The sequence below is a fragment of the Jaculus jaculus genome, chromosome 5 (genome assembly GCF_020740685.1).
Source record: "Jaculus jaculus isolate mJacJac1 chromosome 5, mJacJac1.mat.Y.cur, whole genome shotgun sequence".
NCBI classification, from domain to species: Eukaryota; Metazoa; Chordata; class Mammalia; order Rodentia; family Dipodidae; genus Jaculus; species Jaculus jaculus.
In genome coordinates, this window is record NC_059106.1 from 170,713,924 (window position 1) to 170,735,587 (window position 21,664).

A 21,664-nucleotide genomic window follows, 5' to 3' on the forward strand; every position below is an offset into this window, starting at 1 on the left:
CATGTGGAGAACTAAGGTCTGGCGTCTGCGGCCGCCCCAGGTTGACACTGGACCTTAGCTGAAGGGCTCGGGAGGAAGGGGTGCCTGTGAGCTCTTAGTGTAGCCACCCTGACTCTTGGCTCTTCATTCCAGGTAGAGTGTCACCCTCAGTCCCCTCTGGGGTCCGGTGAGGGCCTGGCAGCATGGTGCCCTCTGGCCAGACTCTGGAGAAGCAGGCTGATGAGGAGTCCGGGTCGGATCAGGAGCTCCAGTCCTGGCAGTGTTTGGTGTTCTACCTCTGTTTCTACGGCTTCATGGCGCAGATACGGCCCGGGGAGAGCTTCATCATGCCCTACCTTCTGGAGCCCCCGAAGAACTTCACGCTGAGGCAGGCACGTGGGCAGTGGGCTGCACGGCGGGCGGGGAGGCAGCAGCGGGGGGCTGGGGGGTCTTCTGTTTGACGCACGCTGGCGGGGGAGTGGCAGAGGAGACCGGGGCTGAGCTCCGTTGTCACCTTCGTCTGCCAGTGAACGTGCCAAGGGTGCGGCTCTGACTGCACCTGGCCAGGCAGAGTGTTGTAGGACTTCGCAGAGAGGGAGGGAACTGCCTGTGCCTTGGAACCGAGGAAACAGTACAAATGAGGGGTGCTAGCCGGGTATGGCCAGCCCTACTGGGCACCTGCTCCAGCAGGGGCTTAGCTATTTGCATAAAGAGATTATTGAAAGAATTTCCCCTCCACTGGGCTCTGGGGACAGAAGGTCTTATGACAACTCCAATGAGCTTAAAGCTCATGGGAGGCTCGGGCGCACTTGGGGTACTTTCTTCCTTGAACTTGCACCGCCTGCTGTATCAAAACAGAGCCAGACAAAGGGTGGGTGGAGGGCGTCACCACCTCCCTTACTCACCGATTGGTCAGACAGCTTCCTGCTCTTGGCAGAGGGCCACTGTCCATCAGTATTTATGGGGCCAGCATGTGTGCGTGTAGCTTTCATTAAAATACAATACGAAAGCCACCATAGTATGTTAGAAACTCTGCCTTCCTGCCCTGTGGTGCTGCACATTAACTGATTAAAAAGTAGATTCCAGCCAGGCGTGATGGCACATGCCTTTAATCCCAGCACTCGGGAGGCAGAGGTAGGAGGATCACCGTGAGTTCAAGGCTACCCTGAGGCTACATAGTGAATTCCAGGTCAGCCTGGGCTAGAGTGAAACACTACCTTGAAAAACAAAACAAAACAAAAAAATAATAAAGTAGATTCCAGAAGTTAAGCCATTCCACCCAGCCTTGGATGTATGGGACTACATTATCAGCTCCGCCCACCAGCCTAAAGTCAGGAAGCCAGGTACTGTGCAGCCTGACCTTGCTGGGCCTGTGTCATAGAGCCTTTCTGCCAGGTTCGTCCACGCAGATGCAGCCTGGGCATACCCAAGTCTCCCGCCTGTGGATGGAACCTCACAGCCTTGCTCCACGTGCCTCTGCGGGGCGAGCAGCCGGCCTCCAGCACTGCACCAGTGTCAGAGCTACTACCAGTGTGGGGAGCTCACTGGAGTCAGCGTGCGGCTGTAACTCCTGTCCCCTCTGTAGTGGACACAGGCTGGGGTCCTGGCTGACCAGTGAGGACCGTGGCGCCCCACCCGTCAGAAAGCTGGGTCCCCTCCGGTTTTGCTCCTCCCAGTGTGTCATGGTTGTCGTGGGGATCAGTCACCTTCTTCACAGCTCTGTGAAAATGCACAGCCCGCACTTTGGGCCTGTTCCTGAGTCCTGCGTAAAGTTGTTGGACATCTGGCCTCCTTTGCCCCACCCTGAGCTCATGATCGTATCTGTGAGCGGATGGGATCTGCTCCACTCCTTGTGCTTTGGCTGTGGCCGTTCAGAACTGTCTGTGTTGTGTGGGGTGCAGTCACCATCCAGCCCTTTGGAGAGCCCTGCACCTAGCCTTTCTTCTTGACACGGGCAATGCTCTGTTGGGCAGCCAGGGTGCAGCATGGGTCTAGAGTGCCTGTCATGGCATGTCAGGAGCAGGCTTCCTGTACTGTCATGAGTCAGTGAAGTGGGGCCAGTCATGGTGTCTACTGGTCTGTTGGGGTCACGGGTTCCTGGGCCTGCTTAAAGGTGTGGCTGGATTGTTGGGGGTTGATGCCAAGTCGGGGCTAGTGTCCAGAGTCACGGCCCCTGAGCCAGTACCTCTGGGAGCCCAGGAGAGCAAGGCCAGCTCCCCTGTGTGTCCAGCAGCTGGACTGAAGTGAGGTAAGCTGTGGCTCCTGCTCAGACCTTCCCTGGCCCTCAGAGGAGCTTCCAAGCCCAAGGTAGCTCCCACGTCTCCTTCTCTGAAGTCAGGCCAGAGATCTTGGCTTCATCACCATAGAGTCCCTCCCTGCAGGACAGCCAGGTGGCTGAGGTGCCCGATTTGGCCTGTCTCCGCTGCCAGTAGGCCAGGGCCCTCCCTGGGCAGCATTCAGGATTCATTTTCAGTGGAGCATTGGGCCTTGCCCTCTGACCTCAGGAGGTAATACATCTAGCCCATGCCTGACTCTGTGTCTCTGTGGAAACATATGTGCAGCAGGAGCCAGGCCAGAGTGTTCACCAGCAGCTAGCCAGGATGAAGCCCATGGAGGTTGGATCCCATGGCAGTGTCCCCTAGTTCTGCCTGATAGAGTGCGGGGGGGGGGTGGTGGCTGATGGCTTTGTAGTGTGGTCCCCCCTTTCCCTGCCTGAAGCCCTGCCTTACTCCCTACACATGCCCTGCCTAGAAGTCCTGTGTGCCTCTCCCTTAACACCCTCCTCTTGTCTTGTTTTTTCCCTGTCCTCCTGTGGGGTCAAAGGTAGCCTATATTGTTTCCTGGCCACAGTGCTGTTTCCTAGTTAAATGTAAGATGAGAACAAATCAGTCAGCTGGGCTGGGGCTGGAGGAGTGGATCAGTGACTGTAAAGTGTTTCCATGCAAGCCTGAGGACCTGAATTTGGATCCCCAGAACACGTGTAAAAGCCAGGCATGGTGACACACACCTGTAATCTCAGCACAGAGGAGTCAGAGAGAGGCACACCCCTAGGCTTACTGGCTGGCTGGCTAATCTAGCCAAGTAGGTGAGTCACAGGTTCATTGACAGAGCCTGTCTTAAAAAAAAAAAAAAAAAAAGCCGGCGAGTGACTGAGGAGAACATCTGAATTTTATCTTTGGCCTCCACATGCACATATGCACATGCGTGAAAACCCCTAATGGTGCCCACACGCGAACATGTGCATACACACCGCACACATACACATGCAAAAAAAAGAGGTTAATAAACTTGAGTTAACAATTAATGTTTATTTTTTCCATAGCATTTGCCAGTGTTCCCTCCCTCCCCACGCTCCCCCCCCCCCCCGTAGTGCTTGACAGCTTTGATGGGCCAATTGTGCCTAAAGTGTGCCGTTTTTTGGGCTGAGTGCCTTCAGGGTCTAGACTGAGCTGGCGGAGGATGTGGACCTGGAAGTCCTGGGGGAGGTCACATGGGCCGCTGCTGTAGGTGACGGTGCGATGGAAAGTGCTTGCGGGGGTCCACAGGGGGACCGGATCCAGGCAGGCTGTTGCACCCCACAGAGCGCTCAGAGAAGCGGCCGTCGTCGTCGCTGACCGCCAGCACCCGCTTGTCCACAGGTGACCAACGAGATCATTCCAGTGTTGTCCTATTCCAACCTGGCCATGCTGGTGCCTGTCTTCCTCCTCACGGACTACCTACGCTACAAGCCGGTGCTGGTCCTGCAGGGCTTGAGCTACGTGTGCGTGTGGCTGCTGCTGATCCTGGGCCACTCCGTGCTGCACATGCAGCTCATGGAGGTCTGCTACAGCATCACGATGGCCGCGCGCATCGCCTACTCCTCCTACATCTTCTCCCTGGTGCACCCCTCCCGCTACCAGCGCATGGCCAGCTACTCGCGGACCGCCGTGCTCCTGGGCGTCTTCACCAGCTCCATGCTGGGCCAGCTGCTGTACACGGTGGGCCACGTGTCCCTCTCCAAGCTCAACTACATCTCCCTGGCTTTCCTCACCTTCAGCCTGAGCCTCACCTTCTTCCTGAGGCGCCCCAAGCGCAGCCTCTTCTTCAACCGCAGGGTGCTCGCGCGGGGCGCCTCCCCCTGCGAGCTGGACCGCATGCGCCCCGGCCCCGGCCCCGGCCGGCCAGAGCCCGGGAAGCTGGGCCGCATGCTGAGCCGCTGCAGGGACTCCTTCTTGGTGCGCATGCTGTGTAAACTGGCGGACCTTGTGCGGCAGCCGCAGCTGCGCCTCTGGTGCCTCTGGTGGATCTTCAGCTCCGCGGGCTACTACCTGGTCCTCTACTACGTGCACAGCCTCTGGAACGCCATCAACAGTGAGCACGTTTACAACGGGGCCGCAGATGCTGCGTCCACGATGCTGAGTACGCGCGCGGACCCGCCCCTCCCCGCCCCAGTAGGACTTCCAGCTGGACCTGTACGGTGCCCCTCCGCCCCAGATGCAGCCCAGTTACCCTGAGCTGCACTACCCTGTCCCTTGTCTCTCACATCCCCTCGCCTACCCTCACCCCACCTGCGTCCCTTCCCTCTTACCGCAGGGTTCCCCTTCCCCCAGCTTGGCCATGACTGATGCTTCCTGCTCCTCTCCTCCCCGCTCACCCCCCAGGCGCCATCATGTCCTTCTCCGCTGGCTTCCTGAAGATCCGCTGGACCCTGTGGTCGAAGCTGGTCATTGCGAGCGTCACAGCCATTCAGGCCGGGCTGGTGTTTTTCATGCTCATCACCACCAACATCTGGCTGTGCTACGTGGCCTTTGTGCTCTTCCGCGGGGCCTACCAGTTTCTCGTGCCCATCGCCACGTGAGTGAGCGGGCGCGGGGAGGGGCTGCTGCGGGCAGCACAGGTGGGGCTTCGCGTGCAGAGTGGGCATGTACACGGGAGGCCTTGGCTGGGTCCACCGTGCTGGCTGAGTGGGCCTTGTCATCCCCGTGTGACGCATCCACAAGGGCAGGGCTCAGCCGGGAAATGACCGTCTCCCTCAGGGCCCCTGGCCGTCGGACCTCCCTCCCCCCACATGGTTGCCAGCCCCACAAGCTACCTCAAGATCACCAGCGTCCCACCGTGCCCTCGCCTTAGAGGCTCTCCTCACCACTCTCCCACAGGCCTCCCTGGTGCTGCCCTCAGCCTGCCCCGCCTTCCATCCCCCCGGGACTGAGGCGGCCTGCCCGCCCGGGCCCTCCGCGTGCTTCTTTAAAACTGTTTGGGATTCACACCAGGTGACCTCCCCAGATCTCAGTGCCATGCTTGCCCACTCTTGACACCTCACCCAGGCCTGAGCACAGAGTCTGCGCTGCCACACGGACGGCAGGCTTGGCTTGTGCCACACCTGCACACCATGCGTGCTCACACCACGGCGCACCCCAAGCAGCACACAGACGCCACGTAGGTGTTTTCACCTCGCCTGCGTTCATACAGCCACGCTCTCATTCTACAAAACACCAGGCACTACACACGTACACGCACACCACACACGCGTACTTACATTGCACATACGCTCCCCACACGAGCACGTACATAGGACCCACACCACATGAGCTTGCCTCTCCCCACGGAGGCATGATGTGCCATGCTCCGCAGATGCAGCACACATGCGTGCCTGCTCACGCCACACTGCACAGTGAACATGTCTACCATACACAGCACACGTGCTTGTGCCACAAAACACACATCACACACGTACATGTACACACAGCATGTCCTCATGCCACACACACAGACACCTGCCCTCCCTGGCCTTCCCGCTTCTCACCCCTTCCCGGAGGACTTTGCCTCCTTCTTATCCTCAAAGGTTCCTCTTCCTGCCTTCCCACTTGGACCCCCTCACTCTAACCCTGTGGCCAAACACATGACCCTACCTACTGAGCTGAGAGGCCCTTCCTGCCCCCAGCCCCCTGGAGCCAGCCCCTCCATGGGCATGGCCAGAGGCCTGCACCTCTTGTTTGGCTGCCCCTCACTATGCTTCCCTGTTTGTGCCTGGGATCGAACCCAGAGGTCTTTCTTTCCTAATCTGACCCCACTTCCGGGCTGTGGTGGCTCCACGTGCAGTGGACGCCTTCCCTGCTCTGGCGTCTCAGGATCCCAGGGCCCGGCTGTCCCCTGAAACTCCTGCCCATGCGCTGGCTGCATGCCCATCCCCGGCCCCTGTGATCTCGGCTTTTACTGTCGTTTACCCTGGCTGTCCTTCCTCCCAGCCCCATCCGAGTTATCCAAGTAACATGAGAGACCTTCATCCTGCACCCTCTGCCCGCACCCCTCCCCACGTCCTCAGGGTGATGACTGTTTGCAAGAGGCGGTCGAGGCACTGTCACGCTTGGTCTGCGCCTCTTCGCGTGCGTCCTTCGGTTTGGAGAGTGCAGTTTCTGGGGACGGCTGGGTGGTCAGGCCTGGCACCGCTCCTGCGCTGCGACTGCAGGGTGATTGCTGCGTTTACCCTTCTCGTGGCTGGCCCAAAGCGCTCAAGCAGAAGCTGATGGGGGGAAAGCTTACAGTCTGACAGTCTCGAGGGGAAGCCCTGTGGTGGCAGGGGAGCCATGGCACGAGCAGAGGCCGGATGTCACCTCTGCCACAGCAGGTGGACGGCGGCGGCAGGACTGAACTCTGGCAAGGGAGAGCTGGCTGTATGACACCCATAAGCTTGCCCCCGCCAACACCCCTCCTCCAGCAAGGCTGTTACTCCCGAACTGCCACCAGCTGGGGATCAAGCTTTCAGCATGTATGAGTGAACGGGGGACACCTAATTCAAACTTCCACAGTGATGGTGGCTTTATGCAGGGAGGGGAAGGGGCTTGGCAATCTTGGAGCGATGCCGTGCATTGGTGGACGTCGCGGATGGGTGGGGCTTTGTGGCTGTTCGTGGGGATTGAGGCGAAGTCGTCGTATACCTGGTTGCTGTGCTGTGACTCTGGCAGTAGGGAGACTATACCCCGGTACCCTTGTGCAGGTGGCGGCCGGGCAGGCCCCTGGGTGGAAGCAAGAGTCTCTCCTTGACTCTGCTCTCGCTCCTGACCTCCCTGCGAGTCTGATTTCTGCCTGTTTTCTCCTCCTAGTTTTCAGATCGCATCTTCCCTGTCTAAAGAGCTCTGTGCCCTGGTCTTCGGAATCAACACCTTCCTTGCTACCTTGCTCAAAACCTTCATCACCCTCGTGGTCTCTGACCAGCGGAGCCTGGGCCTCTCTGTCCATAGGCAGGTGAGGCCTCACTTCAGTTTCATGCCCTCACGGAGGGTCTGCTTTCGGGGGGGGCACAGACCACAGATCCCCTGCTGGAGGGTGGGCCATGTTGGAACAGGACGTGAGCTCACTTCTCTCCGTGAGATTAATCATCTACGTGCCCCTGTGTCTCTTGCCCCACGACCATCACCCGGGCCTGTTTGTCTCCACCGACCTGTGGACCTGCAGGACCCGAGCCTGCAGGTGTCTGGGCTTCCGAGGTTGGCTGCGTTGCTGACCGCTTCTGAGGAGTCCTCACTAGCCCTTGTGTGTCTTCACGCTGGCCTGGGCCCTTTACCTTACCTCTCTGCTTGTAGGCGTTAAGACCTGGGGCCTCTGAGCCCTGGTTGGATGGTCTTTGAGGTATTTTCTGCGGGGAGGAAGCCAGTCTGGGCCCCTTTGGTGGAGTGAGCAGCAGGCAGTATTGGCCTGCTGGCCCCTCAGGATGCCCCTCCGCTTCCTATCCCAGCCAGAGCTATCTATTTGAGAAGAGCCTGAAAGCTCCCGACTGCTGTGTGTGTGTGTGGGGGGTCTGCACAGTGCAGGTTCCAGCCAAGGTTGGGGTCTCAGTAGCTAACACAGGTAGGGAAGGTGTTGTAGTCAGGTTCACACTGCTGGCAGAAATCACCTGCCCAAGAGCAGCTTGTGGAAAAAAGGTTTATTTTGGCTTACAGACTTGAGGGGAAGAAGCTCCATGATGGCAGGGGAAACGATGGCATGAGTAGAGGGTGGACGTCACCTCCTGGCCAATATCAGATGGACTACAGGAACAGGACGGTGTGCCAAACATTAGCATGGGGAAACTGGCTATAACACCCATAAGCCTACCCCTGACAAAACACCACCTCCAAGAGGCTTTAATTTCCAATTGCCATCAGCTGGGGAGACTAGCATTCAGAACACCTAAATTTCTGGGGGACACCTGAATCAAACCACCACCAGTGGTGATCAAGCTCCTTAGTGCCTGTCCCCGGCCTGTGGCTGGGTAGTGCCTTTGGCAGCCTGCTCAAAGCCTTTGCTTTCCTGGAACCCAAGTTCCCCGGGTAGGAGGCCTGTAAGCTTGGGTGTGCCGTAGAGAAGTGCTGGCCCTCACAGGGTGCCTAGTTGGCATGGTCTTATCACCAAAGCTCAGCACTGATTCTGGCTGGCCCGGTAAGAGAAGACATTCCTGCATGTGGGAGCTGACCATCTCACTGGGAAACTGCATGGCAGGGTCAGAAAAGGTCTCTTTCAAACTATACATTAGCTGGGCGTGGTGGCGCACGCCTTTAATCCCAGCACTTGGGAGGCAGAGGTAGGAGGATCACTGTGAGTTCAAGGCCACCCTGAGACTACAGAGTGACTTCCAGGTCAGCCTGGGCTAGAGTGAGACCCTACCTCGAAAAACCAAAAAAAAAACCAAAAACACAAAAAATGAAAAAAAAAAAAAAACAAACCAAAAAAACCCCACAAAAAAACAAAAAACCCCACTATACATTAGAAAGAGAGAGAAAATATGGGTGTGCCAGGGCCTCTAGCAACTGCAAGGGAACTCCAGACGTGTGTGCCAGTACATGCATCTGGTTTATGTATGTGAACTCTAGGAACTCCAACCCAGGTCCTTTGGCTTCATAGGCAAGCACCTTAACTGCTAAGCCACCTCTCCAGCTCTGTCCAGAGAGACCCCAGGGGAGCCTGGTATGGCCCCAGCTGCGCTGGCCCTGGTTTATGACTTGCCTGTGGCCACTGACCTCCAAGGCCTCTGTCTCCAATTGCCTTTCTCCCGCTTCCTCCATGGCCGCTGCTTGCTTAGCCTGTGGTAGCCAAGTGTGTGAGACCCGAGGGGCTCTTTAGAGACAGGTGCCTATCTGTGTCCCCTTCCCCTCCTGCTACCTGTGCCTTCTCCCACTATCCTACAGAGGGCCCCTTGCCAGTGAGCCTCCAAGGAGCCAGAGAGCTTCCGTGGGAAGGTGGCTAGAGAGCTCTGTCCCAGAGGTCTGTTCATGAAGGAGGAGCCCCCTCTCCCCTCCCGGGGGTCCTGGCTTCAGACCCTGCAGTCAGGGATTCTGGCTAAGAGAAGCGCATGGCTTTTCTCTGACTGGTTTTCTTTCCAGCGGGACATTTTCCTTTTAATCAGCGGAGAGGCGAGACTTTCTGCTCTGCTCTCCTGAACCTTGTCCCGTGTCAGGAGGACAGGCAGGAGTCCAAGTGGTGGGAGCAGAGCTGGAAACTGCTGGAAACTAGGGTAGAGATGGGGGCTAGGACCTTGCTTGTTTTTTAAGTTCATTTACACTTTATGCTCATGAGCAGTTTAAGAAACAGTGCAGAGGGCTGGGAACATGGCTCAGCGGATCAGACACTTGTCTGAAAAGCCCAGTGACCTGGGTTCAATTCCCCAGTACCCACGTAAAGCCAGATGCACCAACAGGCACAAGCATCTGGAGTTAGTTTGCGGTGGCTGGAGGCCCTGGTGCACCCATTCTCCCCGTCTCTCTCTGCTTGCAAATAAATGACTAAACAAGAAACAGTGCAGAGATTCACGTGCCCTGTGCTCAGTTCTCCAGGTGCTCACGTCTCCCATTCTGCAACACAGCCTCACAAGTGGTGTTGGCGTTCAATCCAGATCCAGAACATTCCACCCCCGCAGAAGCCCCTGGGGGCCCTTTCAAAGGCACTCCCACTGGACTTTCACTAGCCATTGCAGCGGTGTGGCGTCTTTGCTGTGGGTGTTCCTGTGCTGTGGTCTTTGCCCTCAGGCTTGGCCTCTGATGGGGCAAGATCGCTGGGCTGTCCTCTGTGCTCCTCTGCTGAATAGCAGGGCAGGCTGTCTGTACGTCTGGTCCAGTGGTTGACCTTGGGGTCCCTGTAGGGTATGTTCAGGCCTTGGGTGTTACAGATTCATTCATGGGCCCAAGGTACAGCTGGGGCCGCATCCCCCCAGCAGGGTGCGAGCCTCCCCGTCAGCATTTCATGTCACCGGGGTTCCAGTTCTGCCCTTCTCACAGTGGGTGGTGATGTTGGCTTTCATTTGCATTTTCCTCATGGATCAGGCTGGACATCTTGTATTCAAGTCTGCCGGTCTCACGTCCTCGCTGGTGAAATGTGTCTTCAGGTCTTCTGCCTGATTCGGTCATTGTTTTCCTCCTCCATTTTGGGGGATTTTGGGAACTATTAATATATTCCAGATACTGACCCTTCGTTGGATGCCTGCATCCTTAGAAAACATCTTTTACGCAGGGTGTGGTGACATCCATGCCTTTAGTCCCAACTCTCAGGTGGCTGTCGTTGGAGACCATGAGTTCGAGGCCAGCCTGGGATGCAGTAAAGCCCCCGCCTTCCCCAAAAACGAACAGAAAAGAAATCGCTTTGAGTCTTAGCTTATCTTTTCTTTCTCAACATCTTTGTAGAGCAGATGTTTTCAACTTTGATGGGGTCAAGGTAGTTCACTTTTCTCTTTATAGATCAGGCTGTGGTGACAGGTTTGAGGACTCGCCCCAAATTTGGGATGTTACCCACAATTTCTTTGATCTCAGCTCCAGGAGATTTTCTGCAGTTTCTTTTTAAAGCATTTAAAATTTTACAGGTAAGGTAGCTTTACAGGGTTAAGTTATGCTCATTGCTTTGGGCCTGTTTGTGTCCATCCATTTGTTGCAGGGCCATTTGTTGATAGTTATCTTTTCTTAAAAATATGTTTTATTTATTTATTTAAGGGAGAGAGAGAGAGAATTGGGCACACCAGGGCATCTAGCTGTTGCAAATGAACTCCAGACACATGCGCCCTCCTGTGCACCTGGAGTACATGGGTCCTAAAGAATCAAACCGGGATCCTTTGGCTTTGCAGGCAAATGCCCTAACTGCTAAGCCATCTCTCCAGCCCACTTACCATTTTCTTTGACTTTTATTTATTTTTCAAGGAAGGGTCTCACTCTAGGCCAGACCTAGAATTCACTCTATAGTCTCAGGGCGGCCTCGAACTCAGGGCGATCCTCCTACCTCTGCCTCCCGAGTGCTGGGATTAAAGGCGTGCGCCACCATGCCCGACTTTCACTTTTCTGGTTCTGCTTTCTTTCCCTTTAAAAAATTGTGTGTGTGTGTGTGTGTACAATTATTACTTGTCTTTTGCAGTACTAAAAATTGAACCTACAGTGCGGCTGGGAAATTGCTTAGTGGTTAAAGGTGTTTGCTTTAAAAGCCTGCTGGCCTGGGTTCAATTCCCCCAGTACTCACCAGAGTACTTTGTGAGGCACACAGTGACCCTTGCATCTAGAGTTTTCAGTAGCAAGAGGCCCTGATATACTCATTCTCTCTCTCTCTCCCTCTCTCAAATAAATTTAAAAAAAATTAAAGATGCCGCTTATATCTATGGCCTCGCGCATGCTTAGGCGACCTCTTTACCACTGAGCTATATCTCTAGCCCTTTATTTATTTATTTATTTATTTGAGAGAGAAAAAGAGAGGCAGATGGAGAGAATGGGCATACCAGGGCCTCTGGCCACTGCAAACAAATTCGAGACACATGAACCACTTTGTGCATCTGGCTTATGTGGGTCCTGGGGAATCGAACCTGGGTCCTTTGGCTTTGCAGGCAAAACGTCTTAACCGCTAAGCCATCTCCCTAGCCTTTTTAAAATTTTTATTTTGGAACAGGGTGCCTACTCACTAAGGTGCTCAGGTTGGCCATGAGTTCACTCTGTAGCCAGGTAGGCCTTGAACGTGTGGTTCTCCATCCTCAGCCTCCCACATGGCTGGGGTGGCAAGCTTGTGCCGCCAGGCTTGGCCGAGATGCATCTTTCCTCCACAGAGTTGCTTTTGCAAGTTTGTCAAAAGTTCAACAAAAGCTGGGTGTGGTGGCGCAAACCTTTAATCCCAGCATTTGGGAGGCAGAAGTAGGAGGATTGCTGTGAGTTCGAGGCCACCCTGAGACTCCATAATGAATTCCAGGTCAGCCTGGGCTACAGTGAGACTCTACCTCGAAAAACCAAAAAAAAAAAAAAAAAAAATAGTTCAACAAGTTGACATGCATCTGCTTCAGACCAGTTCACTCTGTCTGAGCTCTTCTCCTCGCCAGAGGCTTTATGACAAATTGATGTTTTAAATATTTATTAGCGAGAGAGAGGGAGAATGGGCATGCTAAAGCCTCTAGCCACTGCAAACAAACTCCAAACTTTTGCCACCTTGTGCATTTGGCTTATGTGGGTACTGGGTCCTTAGGCTTCACAGGCAAGTGCCTTATCTACTAAGCCATTTCTCCAGCCCAAGGTGATTTTTTTGTTTGTTTGTTTTTGTTTTTGTTTTTTATGACAGGGTCTCAATCTACCTCAGGCTGGCCTCAAACTTACAGCTGTTCTCTGAGCTTAGTTTCTGAGTGCTGGGATTAAAGACCTGTTGGGCTGGAGGGATGGCTTAGTGGTTAAGGCATTTGACTGCAAAGTGAAAGGATCTAGGTTCAGTTCCCCAGGACCTGCATAAGCCAGATGCACAAGGTGGTGCATGCATCCAGAGATCGTTTGCAGTGGCTGGAGGCCCTGGTGCGCCATTCTCTCTCTGTCTCTCTGTCTCTCTCTCTCTCACACACACACACACATACATACACACACATAAATAAATTAATTGAAACTTAAAAAAAAGGCATGTGTCACCATCCCCAGCTTTTATGATGTTTTGACATTGGGTAGACTGAATCTTTTTCTTTTTTTTTTAAATTGTGTCCCCTGTTCCAGACTCCTTCTTTATGTTTTGGAATAGTCTCTGTATCTACAGAAATTCTTGCTGGGTTTCTGTTAGGAATTGCATCAGGCTTCTATCTTAATTATGGGTGAATTGACATAGCAAGTCTTTCCATCTATGAACATGATAGATCTCTCCACCGATTTAGATCTTTGATTTCATTCAGCAGTTTCATTTATAGCCTGCAAGCACGTATATATTTGAGAGAGCGAGAAAGAGTGGGGAGAGAGAGGGAGAAAATGGACATGCCAGGGCCTTCAGCCGCTGCAAACGAACTCCAGACGTGTGCGCCCCCTTGTGCGCCCCCTTGTGCTACATTGCATGCTTATGTCACTGCATCTGGCTTATGTAGGACCTGGAGATTCGAACATGAGTTCTTAGGCTTCGCAGGCAAAGCACCTTAAGTACTGAGCCGTCTCTCCAGACCCTTGGGTTTATGTTTTAATGTTTCATTTTCTTGAATCAATTATAAATGAAACTGTACTTGAATTCTTGTTCTCTTTGTGACTCTGCTTGGGTTGCCTTAACTGTGCCCTAGATCAGGGGGTTTGAACTGTGGACATTTTGTTTCATTTTTCTTTTAAAAACAAGACCAAACACTGTAGGTCAGGCTTTCCTTGAGCTCAGGATGCTCCTGCTCAGCCGGCCAGTATTCCACCCGAGTGTCACCCACTTGGCAACAACAGGACTGTATTGCCTCAGAGTCCTGGAGGTTGGAAATCCAGAATCAAGCTGTTGGCTACTCAGGTTTCTTTCTCCTGAGGCCTCTTTCCGTGGCTTGTAAATGCTGTCTTCTTTGTGCCCTCATGTGGCCTTTTCACTGTGTGCAAGTCTTCTCCTTATAAGGACGTCACGTGCATGACCTCTGCATTGCACTTGGTGTGTCTGGACCATTTATATTTAATGTAGTGTACGTGCTGAAAGCCTGCCACTTTGGGTTTCATTTTCCATTTATGCTGTTTTTAGTTTGTGTTTTCTTTTCTTGTACCTTCTCATGGGTTACTTGCACATTCTTGTTTTTTTTCTCTTTCTTTCTTTTTCTTTTAATTTTTTATTTTTTTTTTTTTTTTTTTTTTTTGCTTCTGTTTTTGAGGCAGGGTCTCACTCTAGTCAAGGCTGACCTAGGATTTATGCTTTAGCCCCAGGCTGGCCTAAAACTCACTGGATCCTCCTACCTCAGCTCCCAAGTGCTGGGACTAAAAGTTGTGTGCCACCACATCTGATTTGGACCTTCTTTTCAATTTAGTTTTGCCTCATATTTTTGGAAGTTCTTTTCAGTCTGGCATTGGTATTGCATATGTGTTACATTTCCAGTTATGTGGAGACAGACTTTACATCACTTCACCCTCCCTTGTTAACTGGACAGTTATCCACATACATTCAGAGTTACATAAGATTGTTACCAGGTTTCTTTTTTCTTTCTTTCTTTCTTTTTTTTTTTTTTTTTCCGAGGTAGGGTCTCACTCTAGCCCAGGCTGACCTGGAATTCACTATATAATCTCAAGGTGGCCTCAAACTCAAGGCAATCCTCCTACCTCTGCCTCCTGAGTATTGGGATTAAAGGCATGTGCCACCACACCTGGCTTCAATTTTACTTTTATTTATTTATTTGACAAAGAAAGAGGGAAAGAGAGGAGAGAGAGAGAGAGAGAGAGAGAGAAAGAATGGGTGTGCCAGGGCCTCCAGCCACTGCAGACAAACTCCAGACACGTGCATCCCCCTGTACCTCTGGCTAATGTGGGTCCTGGGGAATCGAACCTGGGTTCTTTGACTTTGCAAGCTAACGCCTTAACTGCTAAGCCATCCCTCCAGCCCCATCATACATTCTTATCTTTGTCTTTCTTCATCTGAATGTCTTAAGTTCCTGCTTGCTCCTCCTTTCTTCTGATCCGTGTCTCTGTTCCTTGTTTCGGGCATGTTGCTGCTGCCTCCTGGTTTGGTGTCCAGTGCCTATTCACTGTGAAGTTTGCCGCTCTGCTGTGCTGAGGGGTGACAGGCACGCCTCGTGGTGCTGTGTGCGGAGCCTGGGGTCTCACTCAAGCCTTCTAACAGCTTGGCAGGGCAGATGGTCGTGCATCTAGGTGACCTCCTTGGTGCCCAGGGATAGAGCATGTCATTTCAACTGGGTGGTTTAATGTCCAGACTCAACACGGTCACCCCCTCTGCCACCTCCGGTGCAAGGGGCAAGGGGCGCCTTGTTACCTCCAGGCGAGGGGCACTCAAACATCCCTGCATAGTGCTGCTGACGTGGTGAGGGTAGGGTAGGACTTAAGTGGTCCCCAACTGGGTCTTGTCTGACCCCCCAACAGGGGACCCTAGGATCATTCTTGTGCTTGGCATGGCTTAGGTGGGGGGTAGGGCCCTTTGGGAGGGTTGCTAGGTGGAGAATACTTAGCTAAGCTGCCCCTGGTGGTCCCGTGGCACAGTGAGCTGCTGCGCTGGGCGCTCTGCCTGTCTCGGCACGGCTGGGCTCCTGGCTTCTTCAGCTCCAGAATCCATGAAGCAGAATAGAACAGAACCAGTGCTTGCCACCATGTCGTCAGAGAATCCCAAAGTCCAGCTGGCGTCCTGTCCTCTTCACTTCTCTGCACTTGAATACTGTCCACAACATCCAGGCACTTGGTTGGTACAGGAGGAAATATGGGCCGGGTGTGGTGGCTCACGCCTTTAATCCCAGCACTCGGGAGGCAGAGGTAGAGGATTGCTGTGAGTTCGAGACCACCCTGAGACTCCATAGTGAATTCCAGGTCAGCCTGAGCTAGAGCGAGACCCTACCTCAAAAAGCAAAAAAAAAAAAAAAAAAAAAAAAAAAGGAGGAGGAAATGTGGGAAAAGAATGTCAGCCCTATTCTCTTAGGAACAAAGTCCTTGGTGATCCATTTCTGGTTTGCTTCAGAAGTGAGCTATTTTGGCCGGGCATAGTGGCACATGCCTTTAATCCCAGCACTTGGGAGGCAGAGGATTGCTGAGAGTTCGAGGCCACCCTGAGACTACATAGTGAATTCCAGGTCAGCCTGAGCTAGAGCGAGACCCTACCTCCAAAAAAAAAAAAAAAAGAAGTGAGCTGTTTTGGTGGGGTGACAGGAGCCCACCCGGATGCTCCCGGACCGCTGCAGGCTCCAGAACCTTTGGGTACCTCTGGCAGTCATCTGGTTCCATCCTGGGAAGGGAATGAACCCAGACCCTCAGGAGGGGATGTTTCCATGGCTGGCCTGTCTCTTTTGGGTCACTGCTGTGCAGCTTTGGGCTCTGCATGGTCTCAGCTGTGTCCAGGGTCCAAGAGAAGTCCTTACCATTGTCCCAAGTCCAGAAGGCTGTGCAGCTATAGGACATGTGCTGCGTTCGCTGGGGGATCTCTGGGGAGGCAGTAGAATCTGCTTTTAGGGTTGACCGGGCTGTGGTGGCTGGGGGATGGCGAGCAGGCCCCATAGCACCTGTCCCCGGGCCAGGCCTGTGGCCCCCTCGGAGCTGGACAGCGGCCAGCCTGAGCAGGAGGGCCGGCCGCAGCCCTGAGCCTGGCCGTGGCCTCTCTTACAGTTCATTGTCTACTTCGTGTACTTCCTGGTGCTGTCTGTCAGCTACTTTATTGGGGCCGCCCTGGACGGACTGCGGCAGTGCCGGCGGGGTCCCCACCAGCCTCTGCCCCTGGCCCAGGAGCTGAGGAGCCCCTCCGAGGAGAAGGCAGTGCAGGTGCTGAGCGTGCCGGACGGAAGCCTGGGGGGCCTGCAGCCCTCAGCCCCGCCGCTGTCGCCAGAGGACAGCGTGGAAGACAGCCCGGGGGCCCCAGGGCCTGAAGCCAAGGTCTGACCCGCGGAACCTCCCTTCTGGCCCAAGGCCGGCAGGAGGATTTCTGACCCAGAGGTAGCTCCTTCCATCTGGCCTCTGCCCTGACCCAACCCGAGGCTGAAAGTGCAGGCAAGACTCGTCCCAGCCTGCACTGTTTTGAGTCCCAGCACCCAGAATGTGAACAACGACGTGGCACCCTCTGTGGTGCCTTGCTGGACCCCTTGGTATGTCCCCAGGATTCACCATAGAGGTTACCTGCCTTAACTAAGGGGCAACAGTTTGTCCTTATGGTGGCCTCTGAACACCCGGACCACAGCCTGTGTTGCAGTCAGGTCCGCATTGCTGGTAGAAATCACCCAACCAAGAGCAGCTTCTGGGAAAAAGAGATTTATTTTGGCTTACAGGCTCGAGGGGAAGCTCCACGATGGCAGGGGAAGACGATGGCATGAACAGAGGGTGGACATCACCCCCTGGCCAACATAAGGTGGACCACAGCAACAGGAGGGTGTGCCAAACACTGGCATGGGGAAACTGGCTATAAAGTCCATAAGCCCGCCCCCAACAATACCCTCCCTCCAGGAGGCATTAATTCCCAAATCTCCATCAGCTGGGAACTTAGCATTCAGAACACCTGAGTTTATGGGGGACACCTGAATCAAACACCACAGCCTGCTTCACGTGGAGTGATGGCTGGAGCCTGTTGGGGACACTCAGGGCAGCTGCCCGACCACTGCCAGGCCACTGTGAGTCTGGATTGCCTGTTGCTTGCCAAGAAAAGCCAACGATTGGGCGGGTCTCCTATGTCCGCCAGGCTGGCCTTCTCCCAGCCCCAGGAGGCCGAAGGCAAATCCTGTCTGTGCCCAGGGCTGGTGAGTCGGCCCAGACATCAGCCAGGGAATGCTGACCCTGCAGGATGAAGGGAGCCTGTTGCCAGGCTCCTGGCTAAGCTGTGACACTTCTGTCATCTGAGGTGCTCATTTGGACAATGCTCTAATCCTTTTTTTTACTGACATTAAAATGGAGAACAGTATTTGGCTCTTCTGTCATGAGGAGCTGGCATTCGGCAGCGGTCCCATCCGCATCCCCAGCTGGTAGGAGTAGCTTGGCCCAGAGCTCCAGGTGGTTCTCTCAGCGGTCAACACTGACCTGAGGTTAATGAGAGCAGCTGGGAGCTGGTCACATGCTCTGGCAGTCCAGGGAGGCCTGGGGTACCTGCTGCAAGCCAAGGCTGTTTTGGGAGGGGGCTCCCTGCTCTCCTGCCCTTGGCTGTCACTGGGGCGATGTGTCTCTGGCCTCAGCATCTGAGAACTGTCCACGCATCCCTCTGTGAGGCGAGAGAGCCTGCAGTCTGTTTTTTTTTTTTAGATAACTTGAAACACCAACGCAATATGAGAAGGCCCCCGATTCCTAGCTGGTCTGGCTGTTGACCAGGCCTGGAGCTGCTTCTAGCCAAAACAGATGCACCCCAGGGGCTAGACCCTCAGTGCCCGGGGGCTGACCTCCAACTCCAACCCATGATGACCTCCCTAGGGCAGGCCATCAGCTTTTCTTCCAGCAGGCTGCTTGAGTCAGCTGTGCCTGGAGACCTCCTCTTGGTGGTCCCTGGATTGAGAAGGCTTCATGTGGGGCCTGCCTGGACTCTAGCGGATGATGATTCAACTGGGCAGTGGGCCCTGGTGCATTCACATAGAGCACTCTGCAGCCCTGCTGAGGGGCTGCCTTTGTCCCTCCTGGCCTTGGGGGTCCTACAAGACTTGATGGGCCAAAGTGCCATAGGCAGAGATGCTGTGTGACCATCCTTGCTGGGCTAGTCCATTCTGCAGCCACCACCCAGTGTAGTAGGGGAGGGCTGTGTTGATGCCCTTCCTTGGAGCTTCTAGTGAGATCCCTCCTTGGCAGCATCTATTTACACTGGCCTACAGCTCAGCCCTCTCGCCCCAGCCCGAGCTAGCTAAGGACTGCCAATTCTGTCCCTGGCCCCTTCTGCCAGTTGCCAATTATTCTACACTTGACTGGGGCCATTGAACAGGGAGCAAGCTAGCCCCTGCTGTTGGGCAAGCCCCCTCCTCAGCATCAGTCACTGGCCAGGACACAGCAGTTAGGCAATGAACACTGCCTGTGTGGCATTGTGTGCCTGTGTATACCTGCCCACCTATGCTGACACATCTGTCCACATACACACCTGTGTATCCACGCACGCCTATGTAGAGATTCATCTATCCCTGTGCCCATGCACACCCGTTTATCCACACTGTGTGTCTGCATACACATGCATACCTGGGAAGTGCAGGAAGAGACTCTGGGTCCCATTTTAGATGCCTTGCCTCTTCTTGTGGCAGGGAAGGCTGCTTACAAACCAGTTGTCCGTGTAAAAGATAATTTTTATTTGGTGCCCATTTGATGAAATGGCTTCACATCACAAAGTCACAGAACCAGCCCCGGTGATCTTGTCCCAGTCCTTGGACAGCAGAGTCTGAAGCAGGTGGGTGCTGGCGCAATTGCTGCGGTCAGCACTGTGTGGCCCTGAGTGCACCCGCCCTTCCACAGAGCAAGCTCTTAGCAAACTCTGCTGAACTCAAGGACTTGGGACAGGGCCCTGCTACAGCCTGAATTTTAGGGCTTGGCTGGATTCAGTCTACAGAGAGAGAAGCCTGAACTGGCCCCTGTGCAGTGTTGGGGGACAGGGTCAGATCTGAGGTTAGCAGGGGCTGCTGAGTTTGTGTGGGGATTGGTGCCATGGGTGCTGTGCAGAGGGGACAGATAGCTCCAGCTGCCCATTGTGGACCACCTTGACCACCACCTGGGCAAGCAGATGTCTGTGCTACTGGCATGGCTGCTGGGTGGTGAGAAGATAAGAGGCCCAACTGCCCTGGGGTCAGCCCCTCGCACCTCCCTGCGGCTGCTCTGGAAATGGTCTGGGTCTGTCCCAGGAGACAGCCTGCATCTGCCAGGGTGAGAGCAAGCTCTTCCTGGCTCCCTGAGGAGACTACAGGCCCAGCAACTCGGGCTTGGCCTCTAGCTGAGGTCCAGCTGGGGCCTGATTCTGGCTGGGAGGCTCCACCTGGCCCAGATGAAGGACCTGTAAGACAGGCTGGCCAGTGTGGAGGAGGGGAAAGGTATAAAGTCTTGGCATCAGGCTTTTCTGTGTTAAACTTTTTAAAAAATATACTCTTTGGTTTCTTTTTATTTCTTGAGGATTACATGAAATGTGAACTATACAGGGCAGTATCCCAGCTGGGCACTGGGTCTGACCAGACATGCCAGCTGGGCACTAGGTCTGGCCAGGTGCTCTCTGCCCCGAGTCCGGCTTCTCAGCCATCTCTCTGCATGCTCTTGAGTGGCCGAGGCCCTACTTGGAGAAGGACGTCATGAAGCTGTTCTCTATGCACAGGACGATGTAGGTGTTGTGGCAGCTCACGGCTTTCTGCTCCAGGAGCTTGCCCGACAGCAGCGAGGAAGCCTGGCCCGTGGCCCCTGCAGCCTCTGTCCGCCATGTCTCACAGTAGCTCTCGGTCAGCCGGCGCCCACTGGGGTCTGAGCCGTGCCACACGCTCTTCTGAGGCCTGTAAGACATGGCTGTCAGCCACCCGCAGACCTGCCCCTCCAGGCAAGAGCCCACCCTGTGATGTAAAAGGCCAGTAGTGGTCTTGGAGACAGTTGGGAGGGGGTGTTGGGGTGTACTCTGGGCTCGGTAAACTCTGAGTTGGCCTTTGTCAGCTAACTGGACCTGACTCCTGGAAGCCTTGTTGATAAAGGTATATAGGTGCCACTAGCTTGAAGCAAGCTCACCCGCCAGAGGTCCCAGCTACTAAATTCTTCCCCAAAGCTCATGTGGGGGCCAGAAGGGCCCTTAGGTGCCGTGTAGGGAGAACAAATGGTCAGGACTTAGGGAGCGCCCAAGGACACACATATCCAGCTCTCCAAGCCGCACTTCTGGAAGTGAGAGTCTTGGGAGAACAGTGTCTTGGTGTCAGACATGGGTGTGATGCCGTTCAGAGGCAGTCTGGCCACCTGTCAGCATTCCAGGTGTGTGCTGTGGACAAGGACTGCCCTGGGAGCTGGCCCTGCCAGCCTGGCACTTACGTGGTGGACCGTGGGGTTGCTTGAGCCATCACAGGCAGTGAATGCACCATCTGTCCACCAAGGACTTGAGGGAGCACCTATGGGTGCTAAGACCCATGCTGTTTTTGTGGGTGTGTACAATGTATGTCGTGTGTGTTGTGTGCATGTGTATGCGCCCATGAACCACCTAAGCACTTGCCTGTGATGGCTGGAGGGGAACATCAGGTGTCCACTCTGTCGCTTACCCAGCCATTCTTTTTTTTTTTTTTTGAGGTAGGATCTCATTATAGCCCAGGCTGGCCTTGAACTCACAGCGATCCTCCTTCCTCAGCTTCCCGAGGGCTAGGATTAAAGGCATCTGCTACCATGCCCAGCATCCACCCATTCTTACTTGATCCAGAGGCTGTTACTGATGGATCCTGAAGCAAGGCCCAGCAATTCTCTGGTCTCTTCCCCCATAGGACCAAGGTTACAGATGTATGTGGCCATGCCCAGCTGTTTATGTGGGTTCTGGGGACTGGGCAGTCGCTTTGCAAGCAAGTGCTTTTATCCACTGAGCCATCTCCCAGCCCCTCATTTATCCTTTTCTTATTCCTCATTTTATTTTCATATTTGCCTCTTCAGGTTTTTTTGTTTGTTTTGTTTTCTGAGGAAGGGTCTCATTCTAGCTCAGGCTGACCTGGAATTCACTATGTAGTCTCAGGGTGGCCTCAAACTCACAGCGATCCTCCTACCTCTGCCTCTTCAGTGCTGGGATTAAAGGCGTGCGCCACCACACCCGGCTCTGCTTTGCTTTTAAGTACTGAGCCTTCTCCAGCCCGAGAGCCAGGTTACTAGACGTCCCCTGACCATCTCTGTCCTCAAGCACTCTTCATGCCTTTCTGGGTTGT

General features: G+C 54.3%; 2 protein-coding genes across 11 annotated transcripts in view; one reads left to right on the forward strand and one right to left on the reverse strand.

The window, feature by feature from the left end:
• The window catches only part of Slc19a1 (solute carrier family 19 member 1), a 39,865-nt gene that overhangs the window by 6,752 nt on the left and 11,449 nt on the right, over positions 1-21,664 (forward strand). For 2 of the 4 annotated variants that reach the window (XM_045148935.1, XM_045148936.1), the window contains exons 2-5: positions 133-371; positions 3,618-4,377; positions 4,620-4,812; positions 7,059-7,200. In XM_045148935.1, the coding sequence (XP_045004870.1) occupies positions 183-371; positions 3,618-4,377; positions 4,620-4,812; positions 7,059-7,200 (1,284 nt within the window). In that variant the 5' untranslated portion in view covers positions 133-182. Of the gene's footprint in view, positions 1-132; positions 372-3,617; positions 4,378-4,619; positions 4,813-7,058; positions 7,201-16,463; positions 17,152-18,077; positions 19,861-21,664 lie in introns of those variants that run through there. The other 2 variants (XM_045148937.1, XM_004669348.2) reach the window with 2 other exon arrangements.
• The window catches only part of Col18a1 (collagen type XVIII alpha 1 chain), a 127,208-nt gene continuing 124,616 nt past the window's right edge, over positions 19,073-21,664 (reverse strand). For all 7 annotated transcript variants that reach the window (XM_045148932.1, XM_045148933.1, XM_012951405.2 and 4 more), the window contains one exon: positions 19,073-20,275. In XM_045148932.1, the coding sequence (XP_045004867.1) occupies positions 20,062-20,275 (214 nt within the window). In that variant the 3' untranslated portion in view covers positions 19,073-20,061. The remainder of the gene's footprint in view (positions 20,276-21,664) is intronic.